This window comes from Tamandua tetradactyla, chromosome 23 (assembly GCF_023851605.1).
Source record: "Tamandua tetradactyla isolate mTamTet1 chromosome 23, mTamTet1.pri, whole genome shotgun sequence".
Classification (NCBI taxonomy): Eukaryota; Metazoa; Chordata; class Mammalia; order Pilosa; family Myrmecophagidae; genus Tamandua; species Tamandua tetradactyla.
In genome coordinates this window covers 54,604,207-54,624,305 of record NC_135349.1, presented here as the reverse complement: position 1 = coordinate 54,624,305, position 20,099 = coordinate 54,604,207, and the positions used below count along the sequence as shown (strand labels likewise).

General features: G+C 52.3%; 1 protein-coding gene across 12 annotated transcripts; it reads right to left on the bottom strand.

Moving 5' to 3' along the window:
• Positions 1-193: 193 nt before the first annotated feature.
• SRRM2 (serine/arginine repetitive matrix 2) lies at positions 194-18,453 on the bottom strand. 12 transcript variants are annotated; one of them, XM_077142074.1, is made up of 15 exons: positions 18,246-18,450; positions 14,821-15,091; positions 13,831-13,938; positions 13,448-13,612; positions 13,191-13,268; positions 12,632-12,694; positions 12,502-12,534; positions 12,210-12,260; positions 11,946-12,038; positions 11,099-11,297; positions 3,354-9,985; positions 2,339-2,626; positions 1,138-1,251; positions 938-1,048; positions 194-762 (listed from the first exon to the last, which is right to left on the bottom strand). In XM_077142074.1, the coding sequence occupies exons 2-15, from the start codon at positions 15,060-15,062 to the stop codon at positions 753-755; spliced, it is 8,187 nt and encodes a 2,728-aa protein (XP_076998189.1). In that variant the 5' UTR covers positions 15,063-15,091; positions 18,246-18,450; the 3' UTR covers positions 194-752. The 12 variants fall into 12 exon arrangements, 9 of the variants coding, with proteins under 9 accessions (XP_076998189.1, XP_076998190.1, XP_076998186.1 ...); XM_077142075.1 differs by having other exon boundaries at positions 938-1,045; XR_013168132.1 differs by lacking the exons at positions 194-762; positions 938-1,048 and adding an exon at positions 1,376-2,003.
• Positions 18,454-20,099: the final 1,646 nt, after the last annotated feature.

Genomic DNA, 20,099 nt, shown 5'->3' with positions numbered 1-20,099 from the left:
AAAGAATGCTCCCAGGTACCTCTTGTTTACCAAAGGTTTGAAGGTTTAGGAGGGGCCACCGCCCTGACCTGCCCAGTCTCCCCAAGAGCAGCCCCATGAGACCCAGTTTCTCAGGGTGGTGGAGGGTGGCTGCTCTTGCATTTGCTGCCCTCACCCTCTCCCCACACCTAAGAAAAACAACCGTCAGACCCAATTCCTGCATTTCTCACTTTATTTGACAGAAAAAGTTGCTCTTGCTGTACAGATTTTAAAAAACCAAAATGCCTTTAAGAAATGTGAAGAAAAGTTGGGGGGAGGGGCCACAACCTCACTAGGGGGCAGTAGGGGCCAAATAATTTCAATTCCTGCCCCCTCCAAGACCCCTTCACATAGAATCCCAAGTCCCAAACCATTACCTCTCAAGGGACCTGGGTAAAAGGGAGGGCAGTGCCTCCCAGGCCTTCCTGACTCCAGCCAGGGGTGTCTCAATCTAGCCTCCCCTCCCCCAATTCCAACTCATTCCTCCCACCCCAAACTCCCCAAAACACGTGAATCAGAAAAACTCACAAAGATTAACATTTCACAGGAACAAAGAAGAAAACAAAACAAAAAACAAGGAAGGGAAAAGGAGCCCTCCCCCACACGCTGCCAGGGTTCAAATGGGGGGGGGGAGGGACCAGACAGGACCCCCTCCTACGGCTCTGTTGGGGAAAGGGGGGGGCACTCCCTGGGGCTCCAGACCATGGCAGGTGGTGTAATCCCCCAGAAAAGATTTATGGAGACCTGCAACAAAGAAGACAAGTGATAAATGCAGAGACCCTACCATGCAGAGACCCTACCCCAACTCTTAAGGTCTCAGCTTGAACCACAGTCCCAGATTGGGGGGGACACCCCAAGTACTGGCTCTCAGGAGAGAAGAGTCTCTCAGCCTTTCTGGAGGGTCACAAGGCACACACACCTGGAGGAGCGGTGGCGTGCTGGGCGTGGACTGGGTGTCTCCTTCCGGCGCTTGTGGCTCGGGGAGCGGCTATCTCCACGCTGGCCTCTCCGAGAACCCCGTTCACCACTGCTACAATAGACAGCAGGCATGAGACCACAGAACGACATCCATCTGTGGTCCCTTTGAGCCCCCAAACCTTCAACATGCCCAGACCTTACCTCTGCTGGTCCCGAGGTGAGGGCTGTGGTGAAGGACGGCGACGTTCCACGGGGGAATAGCTGAGGGAGCGGGAGTCCCGGAGAGAGTCTATTGGCTTGCGGGGACTGCGAGACCTGGGGGAGCAGAGCAGGTGCCCATAGCGCCACACCCTTCCAAACCCACCAGCCAGCACTCAGGACCACCCCCCAGGTCCTGACCACCACACCTCGTACCACACAGGGCCAGCCTCAGACCCACCTTTATCCGCTTGCTCACCCATCTGCCCGCACACCATCCACCGTGTCCCCCACAGGTGGTCGGGACACAGGGTGCAGCGGGGGGGAGGGTGAAAGACAAGAATGGGCCCTGCCTGGAGGAGCTGGGGCTTGGGGTGAAGGCAGGCCAACAAGTGCGGCACTCCCTGCACCGTGGGGAAGCAGCCCCCGCAGGGACAGAGGACATGGGTCTGGGGGACCCAGGATGGGCCAGGGGGCAGGGTGGGTTAGGGTAGTCTTCTTGAAGGTGCTGTTTGAGCGGAGTCTTGCAGAACGAGGAGTTCACCAGGCAGACAAGGGAATTCCAGGCAGAAGGAACAGCATGTCCAAAGGCATGGGGGCGGTTTCCTTAGACTGCAAGGCGTTGGGTGTGGCTGGAGCACAGGGCGTGTGTGGGGGCGGGCAGGAGAGGAGAACACAAGGGCAGGCAAGGCCAGTTGGTGAAGAGCCTCACACGCCATTCCCGCAGAGGTGGGGCCTTATCCTGCAGGCCACAGGGCGTCCCGGAAGGATTTGTGGAGTGGAGGGAAGTAGCCAGATGTGCGTTTAGAAAGATCCCTCTGGCTACGTGTGGAAGAGAATGGCGTGGAAGCAGGGAGACAGGGAGGAGGCTGTGGACAGAGTCGGGGAGATGATGACGGGGGCCACCGGAGGTCAGCTGTAGCAATGGGGAGGTTAAAAGCTAGAATCCCTGGGACCAGACTGCACGTGGGGGGAGAAGGAAGGAATCTAGGATGCCCAGGTTGCTGGCCTGAGCACCAAAGAAAACAGTGCAGCCCTTTGCCAGAGCTGAGCACAGCAGACCAGGTGGGGAGAGTGCCCGACTCCTCCCAGACAACCAGGCACCAGCGTCCAGGTGAGATACCCCTACAGGGATCTCACAGCCCGGGGTCCTTTCTGTGGCTAAGTCACCCCCACCCCTCTATCACAGGCAAGGAGCACTCACCTCCTCTCGCCAGGGGGTGGCTTCTTGGGGCTTGCAGGTATGGGCAAGGCCTGAGGGCCAGGCTTAGCAGGGGAGGGGGAAGAAGAGGAGGAGGAGGAGGAAGACGAAGAGGAGGAGGAGGAGGAAGAAGAAGAGGAGGAGGAAGAGGAAGAGGACGACGACGATGAAGATGAAGAGGAGGAGCTGGAACTGGAACTACTAGAGCGCCTCTTCCGTTTGGCTGGGGTCGGCTCCAGGGGACGGCCCTCTCGCACAGCCTCCTTTGGGGCTGGGGCGGGGCTGGGGACCCTGTGGGAGAAAAGTCACGTCAAAGGAGACAAGCTGCCCCAGTCCCAACCCTACCTTCCTTGGCCTGGAGGACCACCAGCGGGGAGGGGTGCCTGAGTCACCCTGGGAGCACTCCAAGCCAGGGTGCCAACGGGTGCATCCTGCAGAGCAGTGGCGGGAGCTGAGCCAACCTCTGCTAATACAAGCAACAGGTCAGGGCCCACGGCACGAGGGATCAAGGTTAAACCTCAAGAATTTTCCTAACTGAGGAATAAGGCCCCTGGACTCAGGTGTGGAAGGCTGGGTGGTCTCCGTCCTCAGGAGAGCCTCAGCTTGGGAAGGACCCTCTGTGTGCAGGCTTGGCTGGGGGAGGGGCCGTCCTGCCTGGAGGCAGGGAGAGGGATGGGATGACCTCTGAAGATCCTTCCAGCCCAGGGAGTTCCTCTTGAGGTCTAACTGCCATCCCTCCTGCTGTAAAATTAAGTCCATTTCCTCTAGTTCTGTCCTCTGTAGAGATGGAAAACTTATCATTATCCTCTAGAGAATGAACCTTTGGAGACTTTTATCTGTCCCACCCCATCCCCCAGTCCCCACCCATGCATTCTCTTCTACCCCCAGCTTAAGGGTCAAGGTTCCCCAAACCTTCTCAAAGATCCAAGAGCCTCTGGGACAGGGTCCCTCCCTCCCCACCCCACCACCCTTGCCCAAAGCTTCCCCTAGCAGACTTTCTAGAAGTTAAGTTCCTCACCTCTTCAGTGCCACCTCAGGTTGAGTGGGAAGGCTAGAGCCCTCCGAATCGCTAGAACTGGAGCCAGAGGAAGAGGAGGAAGACGACGATGATGATGATGATGAAGAGGAGCTAGAGGACGAGGAGGAGGAGGAGGAACTACGCCGCTCCTTGGACAATGCAGGTGGTTGCTGGGCCCCAGTAGAGACAGGTGGGTCCCCATCCTCAGAATGGAACACCCCAGGGGCAGGGCCAGAGAGCATGCCACTGTGATCACCAGAGGACGTGGTCTTGGCCACTGTCCCAGAGCTTAGGGACTGAGATCCTGCTACAGAGGAGGCCTGGGCAGGCAAAGAACGGGATTGGTCTGAAAAGGAAGGAGGCACAGGAGACCTAGACCGATCCTGAGCTGGAGGATGAACAGACTGAGAGGAAGCCTGGATCATTCTAGAGGCAGGAGAGTGAGCTCGCTCAGAGGCCATTCTGGACTGGCTTGGGGCTGATGGTGGGGTTCTGGACCTGGCTCGGTCAAGAAGAGGTGGTGAGGTTCTGCCGCTAACACGCTCATAGGCAGAGAGGGGCACCCTGGGGCTGGTGAGATTTGCACCAGACAATGCTGGAGCCATTCTAGCACTGGTGAGGCTTGCAGCGGCCAAGGCTGGAGGGGTTCTTGAGCTGGCAATATTCACAGGAGCTGCAGCATGTGTGGACCTAGGACCCACCAGGTTGGCAGGTGCTGGAGCTTGGGGTGTTCTGGAGCTTGAGGGGTAGTTTGCAGCAGCCGGAGGCGTGCCAGAGCCTGTTAAACTCATAGCTGCTAGAGCAGCAGGGGTTCTGGCTCCTGCTAGATTCACAGCAGGGGCTGTGGAAGTGCGAGGGTCAGCTAGGTTCACAGCTGTGGGTGCCACGGCTGTTCTGGGGCTGGCCAAGTTCATGGCTGCAGCAGCTGCGGCTGGGGTTCGCGAGTCTGCTAGGTTCACTGCTGTGGGGATGGCAGGTGTCCTGGCACTGGCCAGGTTCATGGCTGCTGCAGAAGCTGCAGGAATTCTGCTGGCAAGGCTGGCAGCTGGAGCTGTTCTGAGACTCATGAGAGGCACCGGAGCTGGAACCTGGGACATCCTTGCAGCCAGGCCAGCAGCAGACATGGACGGAGGTGGCCGGGCAGTGCCAAGACTGATGGCTGTCAGGGCAAGTGCAATTCTAGACTGAGCATGGTTTTCTGGTACAGATGATGTTCTTGGGTGATCAGGAATACGGGGACCATCCATCATGGAGCCACTAGCTTGCTGCAGGACAGACATTGGCGTTCTAGAGCTGCCAAGGGGTTCGAGCATTCCAGGTGATCTACAGCGATCGAGAGGAGTTGGCGACATGCTAGGACGACTGAAGCAGCTCATTCTAGAGCTACTGAGTGCCATCGGAGGTGTCCGAGAACCAGAATGGTTTCTCGTTGCTGGAGGAGTAGCAGAACGTGAACGATCAGAGCTACTTCCAGATGCAGAACGCCTCCGGATAGCTGGAGGCGACCTTGTTAAGGACCGCTTGCTCCGAGTTGCCCGTGGAGTACGGGACCTAGAACGGCGGCGGATAACAAGTGGCGAACGACTTCGAGAACGTTTGCGTGGCAATAACGGTGTCCGGGACCTAGAACGGCGGCGAATTGCTGGAGACGTTCGAGACCTTGATCTGCGGCGTGTCACTGGAGAGGTTCGAGAACGGGACCTCCTTCGAGTTATTGGAGATGTGCGAGAGCGAGACCGTCTCCGGGTAACTGGGGACGTTCTGGATCTTGATCTTCTGCGTGTAACAGGTGAGGTTCTGCTTCGAGATCGCCGCCTGGTCACTGGCGGAGTCCTGGACCTGGACCTCCTACGGGTCACTGGTGGGGTTCTAGAACGGGAGCGCCGGCGCGTTGCTGGCGTCCTGGACCTTGAACGACGGCGGGTCACAGGTGGCGTTCTGGACCTGGATCGCCTTCGACTCACTGGGGATGCCCGAGATCGTGAGCGTCGTCGAGTCATCGATGTCCTGGACCTTGACCGCCTACGGCTGACTGGTGAAGTTCGAGACCTGGACCTACGTCGGCTAACCAGAGGTGTTCTGGACCTGGATCGTCGGTGAGTGGCCGGAGATGCTCGAGATCTGGAGCGTTTCCATGGCGCAGGAGATGTACGGGAACGGGAACGTTTCCGGCTGGCTGGCGGTGTTCGAGAGCGGCCTCTGCGACGTCTAGAGGATGTTCGGGAACTTTCCTGCCGGACAGGTGATCTTGAGTGGTACCCAGAACCTCCTCTTCGTCGACGAGTAACCCGAGACCTCGATCGGCTGCGCTGTCTCCTCCGAGAGGTTGACTGAGACGATCCAGATCGGTCTCGACGTCGAGTTGTTCTGGTTTTCTCCCTCCTTGAGCGGGAACGGGACCTCTGGATTCCACGAGGCTTTGGTGAAGGAGAACGGCCTCTCCTTGAAGTTGTCTTGGTCCGTGGAGATGAAACTGAACGCCGGCGGCGTGAGGATCTCGACTTTCCTGCTGGCTCTGGAGAAGACACTGAGGGACTTCTTCGGCGTCTGGGGGGAGTTCTAGAGCGGGTCTCTGGTGAGGAGGAAGCAGAGCGGCTTCTGCGGGAAGGTCTGGCCTTCCTAGTCAGCTCAGGAGATGATCGAGAGCTGCGACGGCGAGGTGGAGTGCGAGTCTTGGGTTCTGGTGATGACCTGGAGCTTCTTCGTGCAGCTCTGGATTTGGGTGGGTGTTCTGGAGAGGACTCAGAACTGCTGCTTCCTTCAGGGGAAGGGCCTCTCCCTTTGCTTGAAGAACCTGATCTGCTTCTTCTAGGAAGAACGCGAGGAGCAGGAGCTTTGGGCTCAGGTGAAGAATCAGAACCACTCTCTGTTCTGGGTGCCACTCTTGGCTTATCTTTAACTTCAGGGGATGAGCCAGACCGACTGCGTCGAGGGGAAGGCCGAGATTTGCTGTCAACCTCTGGAGATGATCCAGAGCAACTCCTCTGCCGAAGTGGGGTTCGTATCTTGACTTTAGAATCTGGAGAAGAGTCTGTTTCACTTCTTTCCTGAGGGGATGCACTGGGTTTCCCATCAAGTTCTTGAAATGACCCAGAACGACTTCTCTGTCCAAGGGGAGTCCTAGCCACTGTCTTTTGTTCAACTGATGATTCTGACCCGCTTCTTTCTCTCTGGGGGCTAAGACACTTGTTGAGCTCTGGAGATGACAGAGAACGGCTCCTTGGCCTAGGAGTCTGAGGCAAAGCTTTTGGTTCTGGAGAAGAATCACATTCACTTCTTCCCCTGGATGGGGTTCTGGGTATATCTTTCACTCCAGGAGAGGACCCACACAGGCTGTGCCTTGAGGGAGTCCTAGACCCATCTCTAAGGCCTGGAGAAGACTCAGACCTGCTTCTCCTTGATGGGGTTCTGGGTAAACCATCTTTCAGTTCAGGAGAAGATGCAGAACTACTTCTTTCCCTCGAAGGTGTTCTTGGTACAGCATCAAGAACAGGCGAAGAGATGCTCTGATTTGACGACATTCCTGCCTTTTCCACTGCATCTGGGGATAACTCAGAACTGCTTCGTCTGGAGGATCTTGATTGCTCTTTTACATCTAGGGTTGTGTCTGCCTCCAGCTGATTAAGAAAAGGCCCATTCAATTCATCTTTAACCTCCGGAGAAAACCCAGTAGTCACTTCTGTAACAGGTCCTGAGTTTCTAAATTCTAAAGGTGATCCAAAGCTATTCTCTCTGGGAGGGGAGTTAGACAGTTCTTTATGTTCTGGAGATAAACATGGCCCACTCCAAGCTGAGACCCCTGGAGGTATTTCTGCCTCCAAAAACGCCTGTGAATGCTTTTGGTCGAGAGTTACAGGCACAGCAGACCTTTCTTCTAATTCGGGAGTTGATACCAAGTTCCTTCCAGCCATTTCTTTAAGTTCTGGAGATAAACAGGGTAGAACCTGGCTTGAAGGTTGCTCAGATTTCTCTACCACCTCCATCAATTCTTCATCTTGGGTTGACTTAGCTAATGCACTATTCTGATCTTTCGTATCTGGAGAGGATCCAGAGCCACTTCTTTCCCTTGATGGGGCTCTAAGCATGGCTTTAAATACTGGAGGACTATCCTGCCCTGGAGGACTAAATTTGCCTCTTGGTATGGGAGATGATGCAGGAACATCCTCCCGAGAGGTTAAGCTCATTTTCTCTTTTAATCCTGGAGATGACTCCAACACACTTTGCCGAAGAGAATGAGAGTCCATTTCAGGATATGGGGAGGAGCTGGAGTGACACCTACTCTGCTCAGGAGACAGACCCGCTATCAGCCTAGGACTTGCGGATGGTTCGCTTCTATTTTGTCTGGGTGCCAAATCAGTGATTGGAGATGAGGACCTGGACTGGCTACCCTTAGGAGGTGTCTGAGATCTGTTTTGCAGAGATGGTGATTCAGAACAACTCTGTCTCATTTCCGGACTTGAAGCATCAGACCTCTGGTCTGATGAAATATGAGATTGTCCTTTTTGTTGCAAAGATGAGCCTAAGTAGCTCTCTTCTGGTGGTGTACTGGATTTCACCCCTGGACACAGAGTGGATTCAGAGCAATTCTGCACTGGCAAGTCTTTAGACTTCTCTTGAGAACATGGTGACTTTGACTCAGAAAGACTTTGCCCTGGTTGAGTTTGGGGCTTTACTTTGGGACATGGTGAAGTAGACCCTGAGTGACTTTGTCTAAGTGGTGTTCCAGGTTTCACTTTGGTATCTGGCGAGGAGGACCTAGAACGGCTGTATCTTGGCAACAATCTAGATTCTACTTTGGAGTGGGGAGACTCCAATCCACTTTGTCTTGGAGATGATCTACAAGTCACCCTACTAGGACTTGGAGAGGATGAGCCAGAACGGCTTCGTCTAGGTGAAGTGACCGTCTTCACTTTGGGTTGGGGTGAAGACGACCCAGATCGGCTACGTCTTGGGGGTGTACTAGATTTCACCTCAGGCTCAGGTGATGATCCAGAAGGGCTAGGCCTTGGTGGTGTCGATTTCACAATGGGACTGGGAGATGACCCAGATTGGCTCCGTCTCTGTGGTGTCACAGGTTGTTCATTTACCTGGGAAGTTGTCATGGACCCCTGCCTTGGTGGTGTTCCAGGTTTCACTTTAGGGCGAGGAGATAAACTGGAAGGACTTTGCCTTGATGGTGTTTTAGATTTCTGCTTAGGAGGTGGAGAATCCAAGCAACTTAGTCTTGTTGGTGTTCTGGATTTGGCTTTAGGTTGAGATGATCCAGAGCGACTGCGTCTGGGTGGTGACAGAGACTTCTGTTTAGGGCCTGGGGAGGAGCCTGATAGGCTTCGCCTCAATGACAAGCGAGACTTTGCTTTGGATCTTGGTGAAGAAAGAGACCTGCTACGCCTTGAAGAAACGTGTGATTTTTTCACTTCTGGGCTTGAGTTGGACCTGCTCCTTCGCTGAGACGTTCTGGATTTGTTCTTTCGCTCTGATGATGAACCAGACCTGCCTCTTCTTTGTGGTGTTCTAGAGTGAGATCTACCTCGTCTAACCAAACTTCTACTACGGGATCTCCCTCTCCTGGCTGGTGTCCTAGACCGAGACCTTCCTCTCCTGGCTGGTGTCCTAGACCGAGATCTCCCCCTTCTGGCTGGTGTCCTGGAACGTGATCTGCCACTGCGTCTAGCTGGGGTTCTAGATCGTGACCTGCCACGTCTTGCTGGAGTTCTAGAGCGTGACCTGCCACTTCTCCTAGCTGGTGATCTACTACGAGACCTCCGTCGTACTGGAGATCGGGTTCTAGACCTACGTCTAGCAGGTGTTCTAGAACGAGACCTGCCCCTCCGGGCTGGTGTCCTAGAACGGGACCTCCGTCTGGCGGGTGTTCTGGAGCGAGATCTCCGTCTAGCTGGTGTTCTGGAGCGGGACCTACCCCTCCGGGCTGGTGTTCTAGAACGCGATCGGCCCCTAGTGACAGGGGATCTAGAATGTGACCTGCCTCGCCGTGCTGACCTAGACCTGCCTCTTCTCTGGGTATTTCTGCTTCTGGACCAGCCTGGTCGCTGAGGGGATCTAGAGCGGCCACGTCGCTGAGGGCTTCTAGATCGTCCCCACCTCTGTGCAGACCGAGACCTACGCCACTGAGGGGACCGAGACCGAGAATGACCTCTCTTGGTAGGGGTCCGAGACCGGGATCGCCCTCTCTTAGTGGTAACAGGACTACGGGACCTCCCCATCCTACGGGAAGGAGTATGAGACTGTGATTTATCTCGCTTTGCTCGGCCATGAGACCGACTCTTGGATGTAGGAGAAGAAGAAATCTCTCGGCGGGACCCAGGAGCTGGTGCAGGTTTAGGACTTTCAGGGGAAGAGCTGGCATGGCGAGAAATTTTGGTAGGCTGAGGGGATGGCGGACAGCTCTCTGAGGAAGACGACTGGGGCGGTTTCTCAGGAGACTTAGGTGGTGAACGGCCTCGGGTTGGGGAGGCCTCAGATGGGGGGTTCACTGGCTCCTGACTTAAGGGGGTTGTTGCCAGGGGTTGTGGGGAGCCGCCACGTTGCTCAGCAAGGAGCGGAGTGGGAGCAGGTAGTTCTGGGCCTGTGCTGCTCCTCTCCGGGGAGGGACTAGGCCGAGCTGCAGATTTCTAAGAGTGGAAAAGAGAGCAGGGATAGGGATAAATCAGCACCAGAACTTCTCAACACCCATAAGATCTCACCCCCACTTTCAGCGTAAGTTTCCTTCTATACAACCAGTGCCCCAGTGCTTCTTTTCCTCACCACAGGCAGTTGTATTCCTAATAAACAGGGCTCTTGTAATATAAAGTGCAGTGGGGAAAACACGAAGATATGGACAGTCTGTGTCCTCAAGGTATTTGTAATGAAAAACCAAAAGCCAAATAAATAAATGCACATTTTACAACAAACAACATTATAAAATGCTATACCAACAAAAGAAAAATCTGTTTGTAAATGGAAAAATAAGCATAATTTCTCAAAGTGGGTAGCATCTTACTGAGGGAACCAAGACCGAGAATGACCTCTTACCGGTCATTCTCAAAGGGTTTGAAAACATCATTTGTTTAAACAATAACAAAATAGACAGGAAAGGCTATCTATAGCACAGGAAAAAAAGGAAAAAAAAAACAAATTAAAAAGCCTTAAATATGAGTCAAAAGCAGGAGAAAACAGAGATAGTTTGAAGGGTGATTCAACCTGTAGCACAGAAAGGAATGACCTGGAAACGCCCTGACAAATTGATGGGAAGAGCAAGAATTCAGCAAAGAGCAACCAAAATACACTGTTACAGGTGAAGCAAGAAAGCTGACACAAAGAGTTCAAAATACAACAGTATGAAGGACAAAAACTACTGAAAAGACCATTCCAGAATAGTTTTCAGGTTCAGACAGCAACCAGTGGGCTAAAAAAAATTTTCATGAGCAACAAACAGCATTTAATGAAATAAACAAGAGAAGCATCACAAATTGGCTAAACGTAAAGAAAACTCTCGTTTCAATTCTACATTATATACACGTGCTCAAAAAATAGTGATATGTAACCTATTAATATTCAGTGACGTTAAAAGCCACAATTCTAAAGGATTTACAGAACAGATCTCTCTAGGTTACTAGGAGAAAAAAGAGAACTAAATTTGTTTCTTTTAATAAGTTATCATCAATCTCTTTCCTCCCTTCTCACGCTCATATCCTTAAATTCATTTCCTTGCAACCCAATGAACATACTTTAACTCAGAAACATACCTCTGTCCTGTCCTTGTCTTTGTCTTCACAAGGGCTGCCAGGCTGCCTTATAGAGGATTCTGGGCTGCTAGGCCGTCCTGTGTTGGTAGTACCTGATTCCCTGGAAGGGGCATCTCCTTCCCCTCGACGTCCTGAAGGAGGGGAAGGACTTCGCCCAGTCAAGGCAGTTGTTCGAGTTTTAGCTGCAGCACTTCGTGATCTGAAGGAGGTAATTGAGGAGTAGAAGAAGGGAAATCAGCTTAAGGGAGGACAGAAAACCCCCTCCCCAAGCCCCCATCCACCCTTCTTGCCTGTTAAACCCTCTTTCAAAAATCCTTCTCAGTCACAACATTCAAATCATTCATAATGAACTTCAAGTCCAGCCTACTGTGGTCCTTCTCTTCCCAACACAAACCCAAAAGACGTTCTTCCCTCTACCCTTTTATCCCCCCACCCCCAAGCCTCCCAAAACCCTCCACCCAGCCCAATCCCTACCCGCTCATTCACAACTCACCTCTGAGCCCACCTCCTTCAGGGAGCCTTCCCCGATTAAAGAAGCCAGGGTAAGGATTCCTTTCTCCCCCAGACACCACGAACAAACCACCACCCCCCCTATTCTGGCAGTCCATATACATCAGAACAAAACAATAAATAAATAAAACAAAACAAAACAACCAAAAAAAAAAAGAGAAGGGGAAATGTATATGTCTGTCCATCCCGTTGCTTTAGCCTGTCAGCTCCTAGAGGGCAGGGACCGTGTCTTCCGAATGGTCTGTGCAGCGCCTAGCACACCGTGGGCGCTCAATAAATATTAAGTTGATTAACCCATAAGTCCCTCTCCCTCCCTTCCTCCTGGACTACCCCTTACCGACTACGGGAAGTATCAGAGGAGGAAGCAGAATCAGCAGAAGTTGAACGGTGGGCTCGGCGGCTCTTGGGGGCTGGTGTTGTACTTCGAGACCTGAAACAGACCACCACCACAGCTCAGGGTGCTAGCACACCTACAACAGATTGTCCTCACCCATTCCTCAACCTTTCACCATCCAGAGACACAGGATTTTCCCCTCTCCCTGTAATGTAGCACCCACCTACATACTGAGCATACCCCCATGAAATTCGCAAGCTGACTCACCGCTTCCTCTTCTTGTCCTTAGATTTACGTTTGCTCTTAGGAGTGGGAGACCTGGGAAATAAAAGCAGGTTATTTATAGGGGGAAAAAGGGATAAAACCAAAGTGTAACAGAAAGACCTATGGAGTTGACAGCAGGGAGATCAAGAAATTAAGCTTTACTCTAAAGGAAAAATAAAAAATAGATTTCCAGAAGCCAGGTAAAGAGATAAAAAAAACATCAAACAATGGAATCACCACCCCCATGTACCACGCCCTGCCCTGGGGTGTTCCTTAAATACCAAAAATCTCTTACCTATGCTTCCGTTTCTTGGACTCAGATTCTGACCTTTTGGAAAAAGAGAAGAAAAAACATAAATTGTGTGATACCTAAGTCCATGCTCCTCAAGCTGTCTCCAGTGACTCCAAGTATTCCTACTTCATACCTATGCTTCTTCTTCTTTGAGCTCTTCTTCCTCTCCCGTCGAGGAGAGCTACTCTCTGACCTGCTAAAGACAGTATTAGAAGCAAAGTCATTCTGTATATGTTCTTTCCTGGCTCTCCCCACTTACAACCCACCCCAGAAAAGGTTTTTAAATAACTCAGACAACCCCAACACCACCAGTACCCCAGACCTAAATCCAAAAACGATTTCTTTACCAAGAAGCATGAACATCTCCTTAAATCAACAAATCTCAAAACAGGAATGAAAAACAAACAAAAAAAACCCCAGAGATACACAAAATGCAGCCAGCCAGTTCCAAAATGGCAGAGATGCAGACTCAACTCTTCCCCCACTGAAAAAGCTCAACATTTAATCCCACAACTGAGACCTCAGTGTTAACTCCCTGACTTTCCTGACAATTCACTGTCTCCTGCTTCCTAGAAATAAGAATTCTTTCCAGGAAGGAAAGGAGGAAAGAAGAGAGAGAAAGGGGGAGACAGAGAATTCAAGAACTACATGATTTCTCCTCTACTACAAGAGTAACTTTTCAACTGTCTTACCGCCCTCTATCTTTCTTCTTTTTCTTCTTCTTTTGCTTCGGGGTTGGTGAGCGAGAACTGCTGGACTCCCGGACTAGACTGAGGGGGGAAAAAAGCAGAGATGGAAGCTAGGAAAAATTATCCTAGACTTTTCAACATCAAAAAACAAAAATTCTGGGCTTGAAGAGAAATATGCCACAAAAACCAGGGCAGGATACTTAGAATCAAGAAGAGAAAGCTGACACAAAGAGAAACTCTGGTTTCTTGGTCTCATATACCTGTATGGTTTGGGAGGCTCAGGAGCTGGTTGTTTAGCCTCTCGAGCACGGCGCTGAGGATCAAAAGAGCTACCATCCACATAGGAGTCACTGATGCCAAAGGCAGCACGGAGTCGCTCATTCTTCTTTTCATTCAACTCTGCCAACTGATGAGTCTCAGTCACTCTATAGAAAAAAGAGCAAAGCTTTGAAGGACACAGAGATGGGCAAAGGGCAGAGGTCAAGGACAAAATAAAGATTCAAAACAAAAACTACAGGCAAGAGCCAAAAGGATACTGGAAAGCAGATAACCAAAGCAGGAAGGAAGTTCCAGGTAAGAAGGGAGGACAGCAGAAGCAGCAGTACAGAGTCCAGAGGAAATCAAGGAAGAGCACAACACTCACGCTGGCCTCTGCCCTGGGGTATCCTCCTTGCCCCCAGGGTTCACATCCTTCTCCAGCAACATGAGCCGAAAGGTCGCCACTTTTTCCTGAATTTGCTGTTCCTCGTACCTAGAGAACAAACCCCTGCAGGGTTAGAGCTTGACTAGCCCACTTCCCTGGTCCCAGGTTTACATTTCCCTCCTTCCCAACAGGGCTCCTTCCCACTTCACGCACACATAGAACTTTCCACTCACTATCACCCAAAGGGCCCTCTCCTTTACCATCCTTTCTGAATCCCTTTTCCTTCCTCAACTTACTACACCCTCTAGAACAGTGGATTTTAAACATGCTCCATACACTTCAGGGGCAAAGAAAGGAAAACTAAATAGGCAGAGTTCCAGGTGCTCTTCCACAACTTCAACCAGAACAGGTCTACTTTTATTTATTCCAAAGTAAGGTGCTTTTGCCTCTGCTGAAGTTTGAAAACCACTGCTCTAAAAGGTTTTCTGCCTGAATGTGCTCCTGTTTCAGAAAATTTCACCTCCCTACCCAGCCCATGATCCCTCCTTATTCAAGCATTCTTCCAATTCCTGGTTTCCTGCCTGTGCTGCTTACCAAGGCTTCACTTCAATCCCTAAACCAATTACCTTCCTCTTCTCTACCAAGGACAACGCCTGTCAGTTTACCTAGCTCTTCACCTGCCTTGTCTCTGCTTTCCTACTTTCCCTCAAAACACATTTTTGTTCCTCAACTCTCCCCTTTACCCGTGCGACTCCATCTAAATAATCCAAAGACTCGCTCAGGCTCCCGTCTGTGTCCCAAACAGTGTCCTCATCTCCCACTTTGATCTGTCCCTTAGATCCTTTCCAATTCTCCAGCTTATTCACCTCCTCCCCTATGACGACTCCTAGTCAGTCCTCTTTCAACCAGTTCTAAGCTCCCCAAATTCCACCTAACTTCCCCAGCTCTGCACTCACTCGATGCTTGGCTCTCCCACAGCCCTCCCCTCACCCCTGCTCTTCCATCATCTCCTCCAGCTCGAGGCATCGCAGCTCCACGCGCCGCTTGCGCTCGTGGTCCAGGATGTCAGGATTAGGCCGCTTCACCAGGGCAGCCTCCAGGCGCCGCAGTTCCTCCTCTCCCTTGTAGTCAGGCCGCTCACCCCGGCGGCCCCGCACCAGGGACAGGTTGCGCTGGACGTAGCCGTTGGTGCCGCTGCCCCGGGGCGTCGGCAGCCCGATCCCGTTGTACATGGCCCCGTGCCCGGGGGGCACCACCGCTCCTGGGGGGGAGCGGGTAGACACGGGTCAGGCCCCTGGCCCCAAACTAACCACTTACCACCACCCAAGTCCCTGCTCTCCTCCTCCATCTCTATTTCAACATTCACCTCCACACTAAACCTCCTTCAGCTGTACACTGATTCATCATCCTCTGGTCTCCTAATATGCCCCTTCATCCTCCCCACACTTCTTCCTGTCCATCAAATCACAGCCCTACTTTTAAAGCCTTTCTCCCAGTACTCCTGCACAAAACTCTCAATTATTTCTTCTTAGATTTTGTTTTCCAACTGAGGCAAACAAGGATGCAATTTCTCTCAAACCTCTCCACACTGTCCCTTTAACCTCCTTTGGCCCCAATAAGCACAAATAGTGCCTTCTCCAACTACTGGACTTCCTAGCCAGTAACTGACTGAAGCCTCAAATGGGGCACAATGAACACCAGAGAGATCTGAGGCACCCAAAGGCCTGTGGTCCAAGCTCCAAAACTCTTCCAAGAGTCCAGGCCAACCCGTATGAACACAAAATGGACTAAAATGCCCCTAGATATCTAAACTAGTGGACTAATTGGTTAAAAGAAATCAAGTTTCCTGTGAAGCCTCACACCCAGACTAAAATCCAACATGTACCTCAGAAACTTACATAAACCTTGGCTAAACCCCTTATACTTCGTTCACCTCCTAGTAAACGGCTACTTTTCCTTGGTTCCAAACATTCACAGCTCCTAAAAACTATCTGAATATTTCATTCCTTCAATATTTTTCCCAAGAGGAATTCCCACGATCAGCATGCTGTTCCTTCAATGCTAACTCCTGTTAAATATTAGTTTTCAACTCAGAGCTCTACTTAAATTCATCAAATCAGCCTTCTCTGTTCTAATTCATCCCATACCTTTCACTATACTCCTTGCCTCATAAGCTTACTCAAAAGACCTTCCCTCTCTATACCTCACTTTCATTAGTCAACCTGTCCTTGGTTTTCCCTACCAAACCCCTGTATCTCACTTTCTAGTTTTCTCTCCTAGCCCTGTCTTCTCCCTGTCATGTTAATCCCATGCCTCCCACCACGTTCTATTCTTTCAACTTGTCCCACCACTAACAAGACCCTGAAGAACCATCGAGTCCCAGTTTTTCCAGTTAGATTTTGTGACTCCACACACTCCATTCCTTTCTCCCACTCATCCTCTCCAAGACAATTTCACAGAGCATGAGCGTATGAGAAAAAGACCCAAGGAACGGCTAAAGAAAAGAATACAGAAATAATCAGATAAAAGGAAAGGAGCATCATACAAACAGATATACTAGGGGAAAAAGAAAAAAAAAGCATGGAACGATTCTGAACGAACAGAATGGATAGCTCAGTTTCACAACAATTTACCCCATAAAACTAAGGCCGGTTCCCTGCCCAACCCCAGCAGAAAACCTAAGACAGAATTAAAAGCAGAAAAAGATAGGTATAACGCCTTTCAAAAAATAACTTTTTTCAAAGGTAAGGGAGTGGCAAATGAGGCCAAATCTAGAAAAGGCAAGTGGAAAGGCCCAAGAAAATGAAAAAACTTCCTTATAGCCCAAGAAATCAGCTATTACTGTACCCTCCCACTGTCACTTTCGTTTTTTTCCAATACCAATCCTCCCCACTCTAAAGCCCTCTTTGCCTCTCTACACCCCACCTAACTTTCCACTTCCCCCACACAATGCTTCTGACCATTCTTCAGCTTACTTAACCATTCACCCGCACTTCCACACCACCTCACACAAAAATCCTCCCACTCCCCAGGGAGAAAAAACTAGTAGCTGCCAAGCAAAGGGTATTTAGTCACAATGAATTGGAGAACTTTTAGGACACGATCAAATCAAACGAAACAAAAGAGAAAAAAACAAACAAAAACACCAGGGCAACCAAGGAGGTTCTCAAAACACTAAAAGAAGGGACCAAGCAGGAGAAGGAACTTCATAAAACAGGAATTTTAAACCGGGGTCCAAAGACTGTGGGCATGCACAGATGATCCGATGTAAAAATAGAAAGTTAAATCAAACTGCAAAGGAAGGCAAAAGAGACATTCTTCTATGGGAAAATCATCAGGATCCCAAATCAGGAGATAGACGGGAATATCGAAATTTAAAAATCAAAAAATGAAATAGCACCACAAGGAGGGAAGGTGTACAGGGACACATAGGTAACATGGCAAGACCGGGGCTGGGACGTTGTAATAGGTGAATAAACACTATGGAACTCAGAAAAGTAAACTGTGATCTCAGGAAGAGACCTAAACCCACACAACTAACACGGAAGACCCCAAAATAGATTTCTTCTGAATTTTTTTGTATCTAAAGGACATCTCAGAGACGCCATGTGGAAACCAGGGCTCAAAAAAATTGCGGCCCAAAGAGCGCTTGAAACAGGAAGCCAAGTCTCTAGGTCTGGAGTTTTATTTCCAACGAAGGGCTCCAACAGTCTCCTTAGGTTTAACGATTTGGGGGCAGATAATGAAAATATGAAAAAAAGAGCACACATAATACCTTACATACCTAGGCTGAATACGCAGGAATTTTTTTTAAAGGTCCCACCCTCAATCCTCTAATAAAACGACTTCAAGATGCCTAAATCTCGGGGGCATCTAGTACTAGGCATTCCCTGAACTAGCTGGGCCGCGCACGCCTATTTTCGGCCTTGAGGGATGGGGGAGGGGGCTGCGCGGCGCCCCGCAGTCTGGGAGGAGCCGGACCAACGAAGCCTCCGGGTTTGCCAACAGGCCCCCGAGAGGGACGGGGAAGCCCAGTGCCGGAGAGATCGCCGGAGAGAAGGCCCGGGAGAAGGCTCCCGGCCGCCCCCCACCCCACCCCACCCCCCAAAAAAGGCCGAAATGAACAGCGGCGGCCCCAGGACCGGGGGCGGCGAGAAGACGGGGCGCGCGCGAGCCCGAATGCGGCCGGCGGCGCGCGCCGTTGCCATGGGGGAAGGGAGAGAAGCCCTTGAGCTACGAGAACCGAGGGAGGGGGAGGGGAAGCAGGCAAGCGAGGGCGTCCGCGCGAGCTAGGAGCATCCAACGCGCGTGCGCGAAACGGCCTAGGCCGTTCTCCCCGCGCTTTGGCCTCGCGCCGGGGCCGCCGTGCGGCTGCCCCTCCCCCACCCGGTCCGCGCGCTCCCTCACCCTCTCACCCGCCGCCGCCGCCTCCTCCGCCCGCCGCCTCCGAGGGGGAGAGGTACTGCCGCTGTCTGAGCTCTCGAGTCCCTCGGGGCCTGGAGCCGCAGCCTACACCCGCCGATCCGCCCGCCTCAGCCGACGCCGACGCCTCTCTGCTTCCTCAGGGGCCGCAGCAGGCTCCGACTGCGCCACTCGCTCCCCGCCTGGGCCGCGCTGCACGTCAGCACGCCTGACTAAGCGCGTCAGCACGCAGCCGCGCGCGTCGCAGGGCCCGCCGGGAATCGTAGTATGCCCTGCACACTTTTGCGCAGGCGCCAAAGTCACACCGGGAAGTGTGGTTTCTTAAGGCCCGAAAGTGGTGACTCGTGGCTGCGAGTCACCGAGAACTGCGGGTCCCGTCGGCCAATACAAGGAAGGTGGGGGGAGCGGCCGGAGCGAGTAACGTATTCCGGAGGCTTTCTGCTGGGGAGAACGACCCACAGCTGAGCGCCACCTCGACCGTCGCTCTAGCGCTCCTCGGCCGCCCGCCTTCCGCCGCAGAGCATTCTGGAAGTTGTAGTTCTTGCATGGCGAAGAACCCGTATGTAGCGTCGGTCAGGGGTGCGGGCGCCATCTTGTCTCCCCATTTTGGGAGGCGATGGCTCAAGCCCCGCAACAAAGCTCCTGCCATGTGAGTGCGGGCTCGAGGGGCGCGCTGGCGTCCATGCGGCTCCCAGCCTTGGTTCCGGGGAAAGCCGTCCCGGACCCCGGACGATGGGCCCCCCTGGCCCAGACACAGGCCGAGCTATGCTGGTGGTGGTCGCAGGCTTCACTCGTGCAGACCGCGCGGAAAGGTGGCAGCTTGCCCCCGGAGATAGTTTTCGGTTATCCCCTAGTAAGGCGACCTGGCAGAGATGCAGTTTTCTCTTACTTAACTTGGAACGTGTTAGACGTAAATGTATACACACGGAGATGTGACAGGAAAAGAAAAAGTTATGATCACCCCTCCCCCTTAAAAAATTAAATCCATTTTTCTGATCCCAAGAAGCAGCCAGTCTCTTGGAGCAGAGATATAAGAAATTGGGCTTTTCAGACGGGCCAAAGTTTAAATCTGGCTCCACCGCCTGTGGCTATCCTGGTTCTCTCCAGTGTCCTCACCCCCTTCCTAGGGCCTACGGTCGCCATCCCACACGCAGGTTTTGAGAACATCCTTGCTCACAGGACACGCTCGTCGCCGGCCTCGGCACTGGGGATCTTGACTTTGCATGGGAGCTGTGGCTTCAGTTTGCAGGGAATTGCCCTGAATCCTACCTCTTTGAGCCGTGGCCTTTGGCCAGTGCGTCCCTGAGCTGGACGCTCCTCAGGGAAACTATGGCTATGGAAAGCTTTTGTCTTCCTGGGCCTGAGCTGTTTGGCGTTCCTGAGGTGGAGGCTGGAGGCTGGAGGGTGGGGGGGTTTTAAAAAGAAGTATTCCAACCCAACTCCTGAGGAGCCGGGGTGGGCACATTCTCAACCCGAAAGAGCACACCGGGCACGGGGTTTAGACATGACTTCTTAGCAGAAGATTCTTCTTGACGGCGGTGTCCTGCGGGGAGGTTGAGGGGTGCAAAGGATAGCTTGTGAGGGTTTAGGACAGAGACATTCCGTGGGGTGTAGGAGCAGAGCTTCAGCAGGTGTCCTGGCACAGGGGTGTGGAGATGTGTTATTACCGTGCTGGGGAAGAGGAGTTTCAGTGCCCTCACAAGGTAAGCGGCGTGTGATGCCATCTGTACCGTCTTTCCTCCTTGAGGGGGGCGTCATGTAGGCAGCTAGTGCCTAACTCCCCTTCGGAACGGAGGTGGGGCCCAGGCCCTGGGTCTCCCCAACCACCTTCCCAGTGAAACCCTTCC

Excerpts from the sequence above, each read along its gene's own strand:
- SRRM2 (XM_077142071.1), bottom strand. The coding sequence starts at position 15,062 with ATGTACAACGGGATCGGGCTGCCGACGCCCCGGGGCAGCGGCACCAAC. Across the intron at positions 13,269-13,447 it reads GAGCCTCCCAAACCATACAG|TCTAGTCCGGGAGTCCAGCA; the intron begins GTATATGAGACC and ends TTCCCCCCTCAG. Across the intron at positions 2,627-3,353 it reads CCTGAGGTGGCACTGAAGAG|GGTCCCCAGCCCCGCCCCAG; the intron begins GTGAGGAACTTA and ends TTTCTCCCACAG.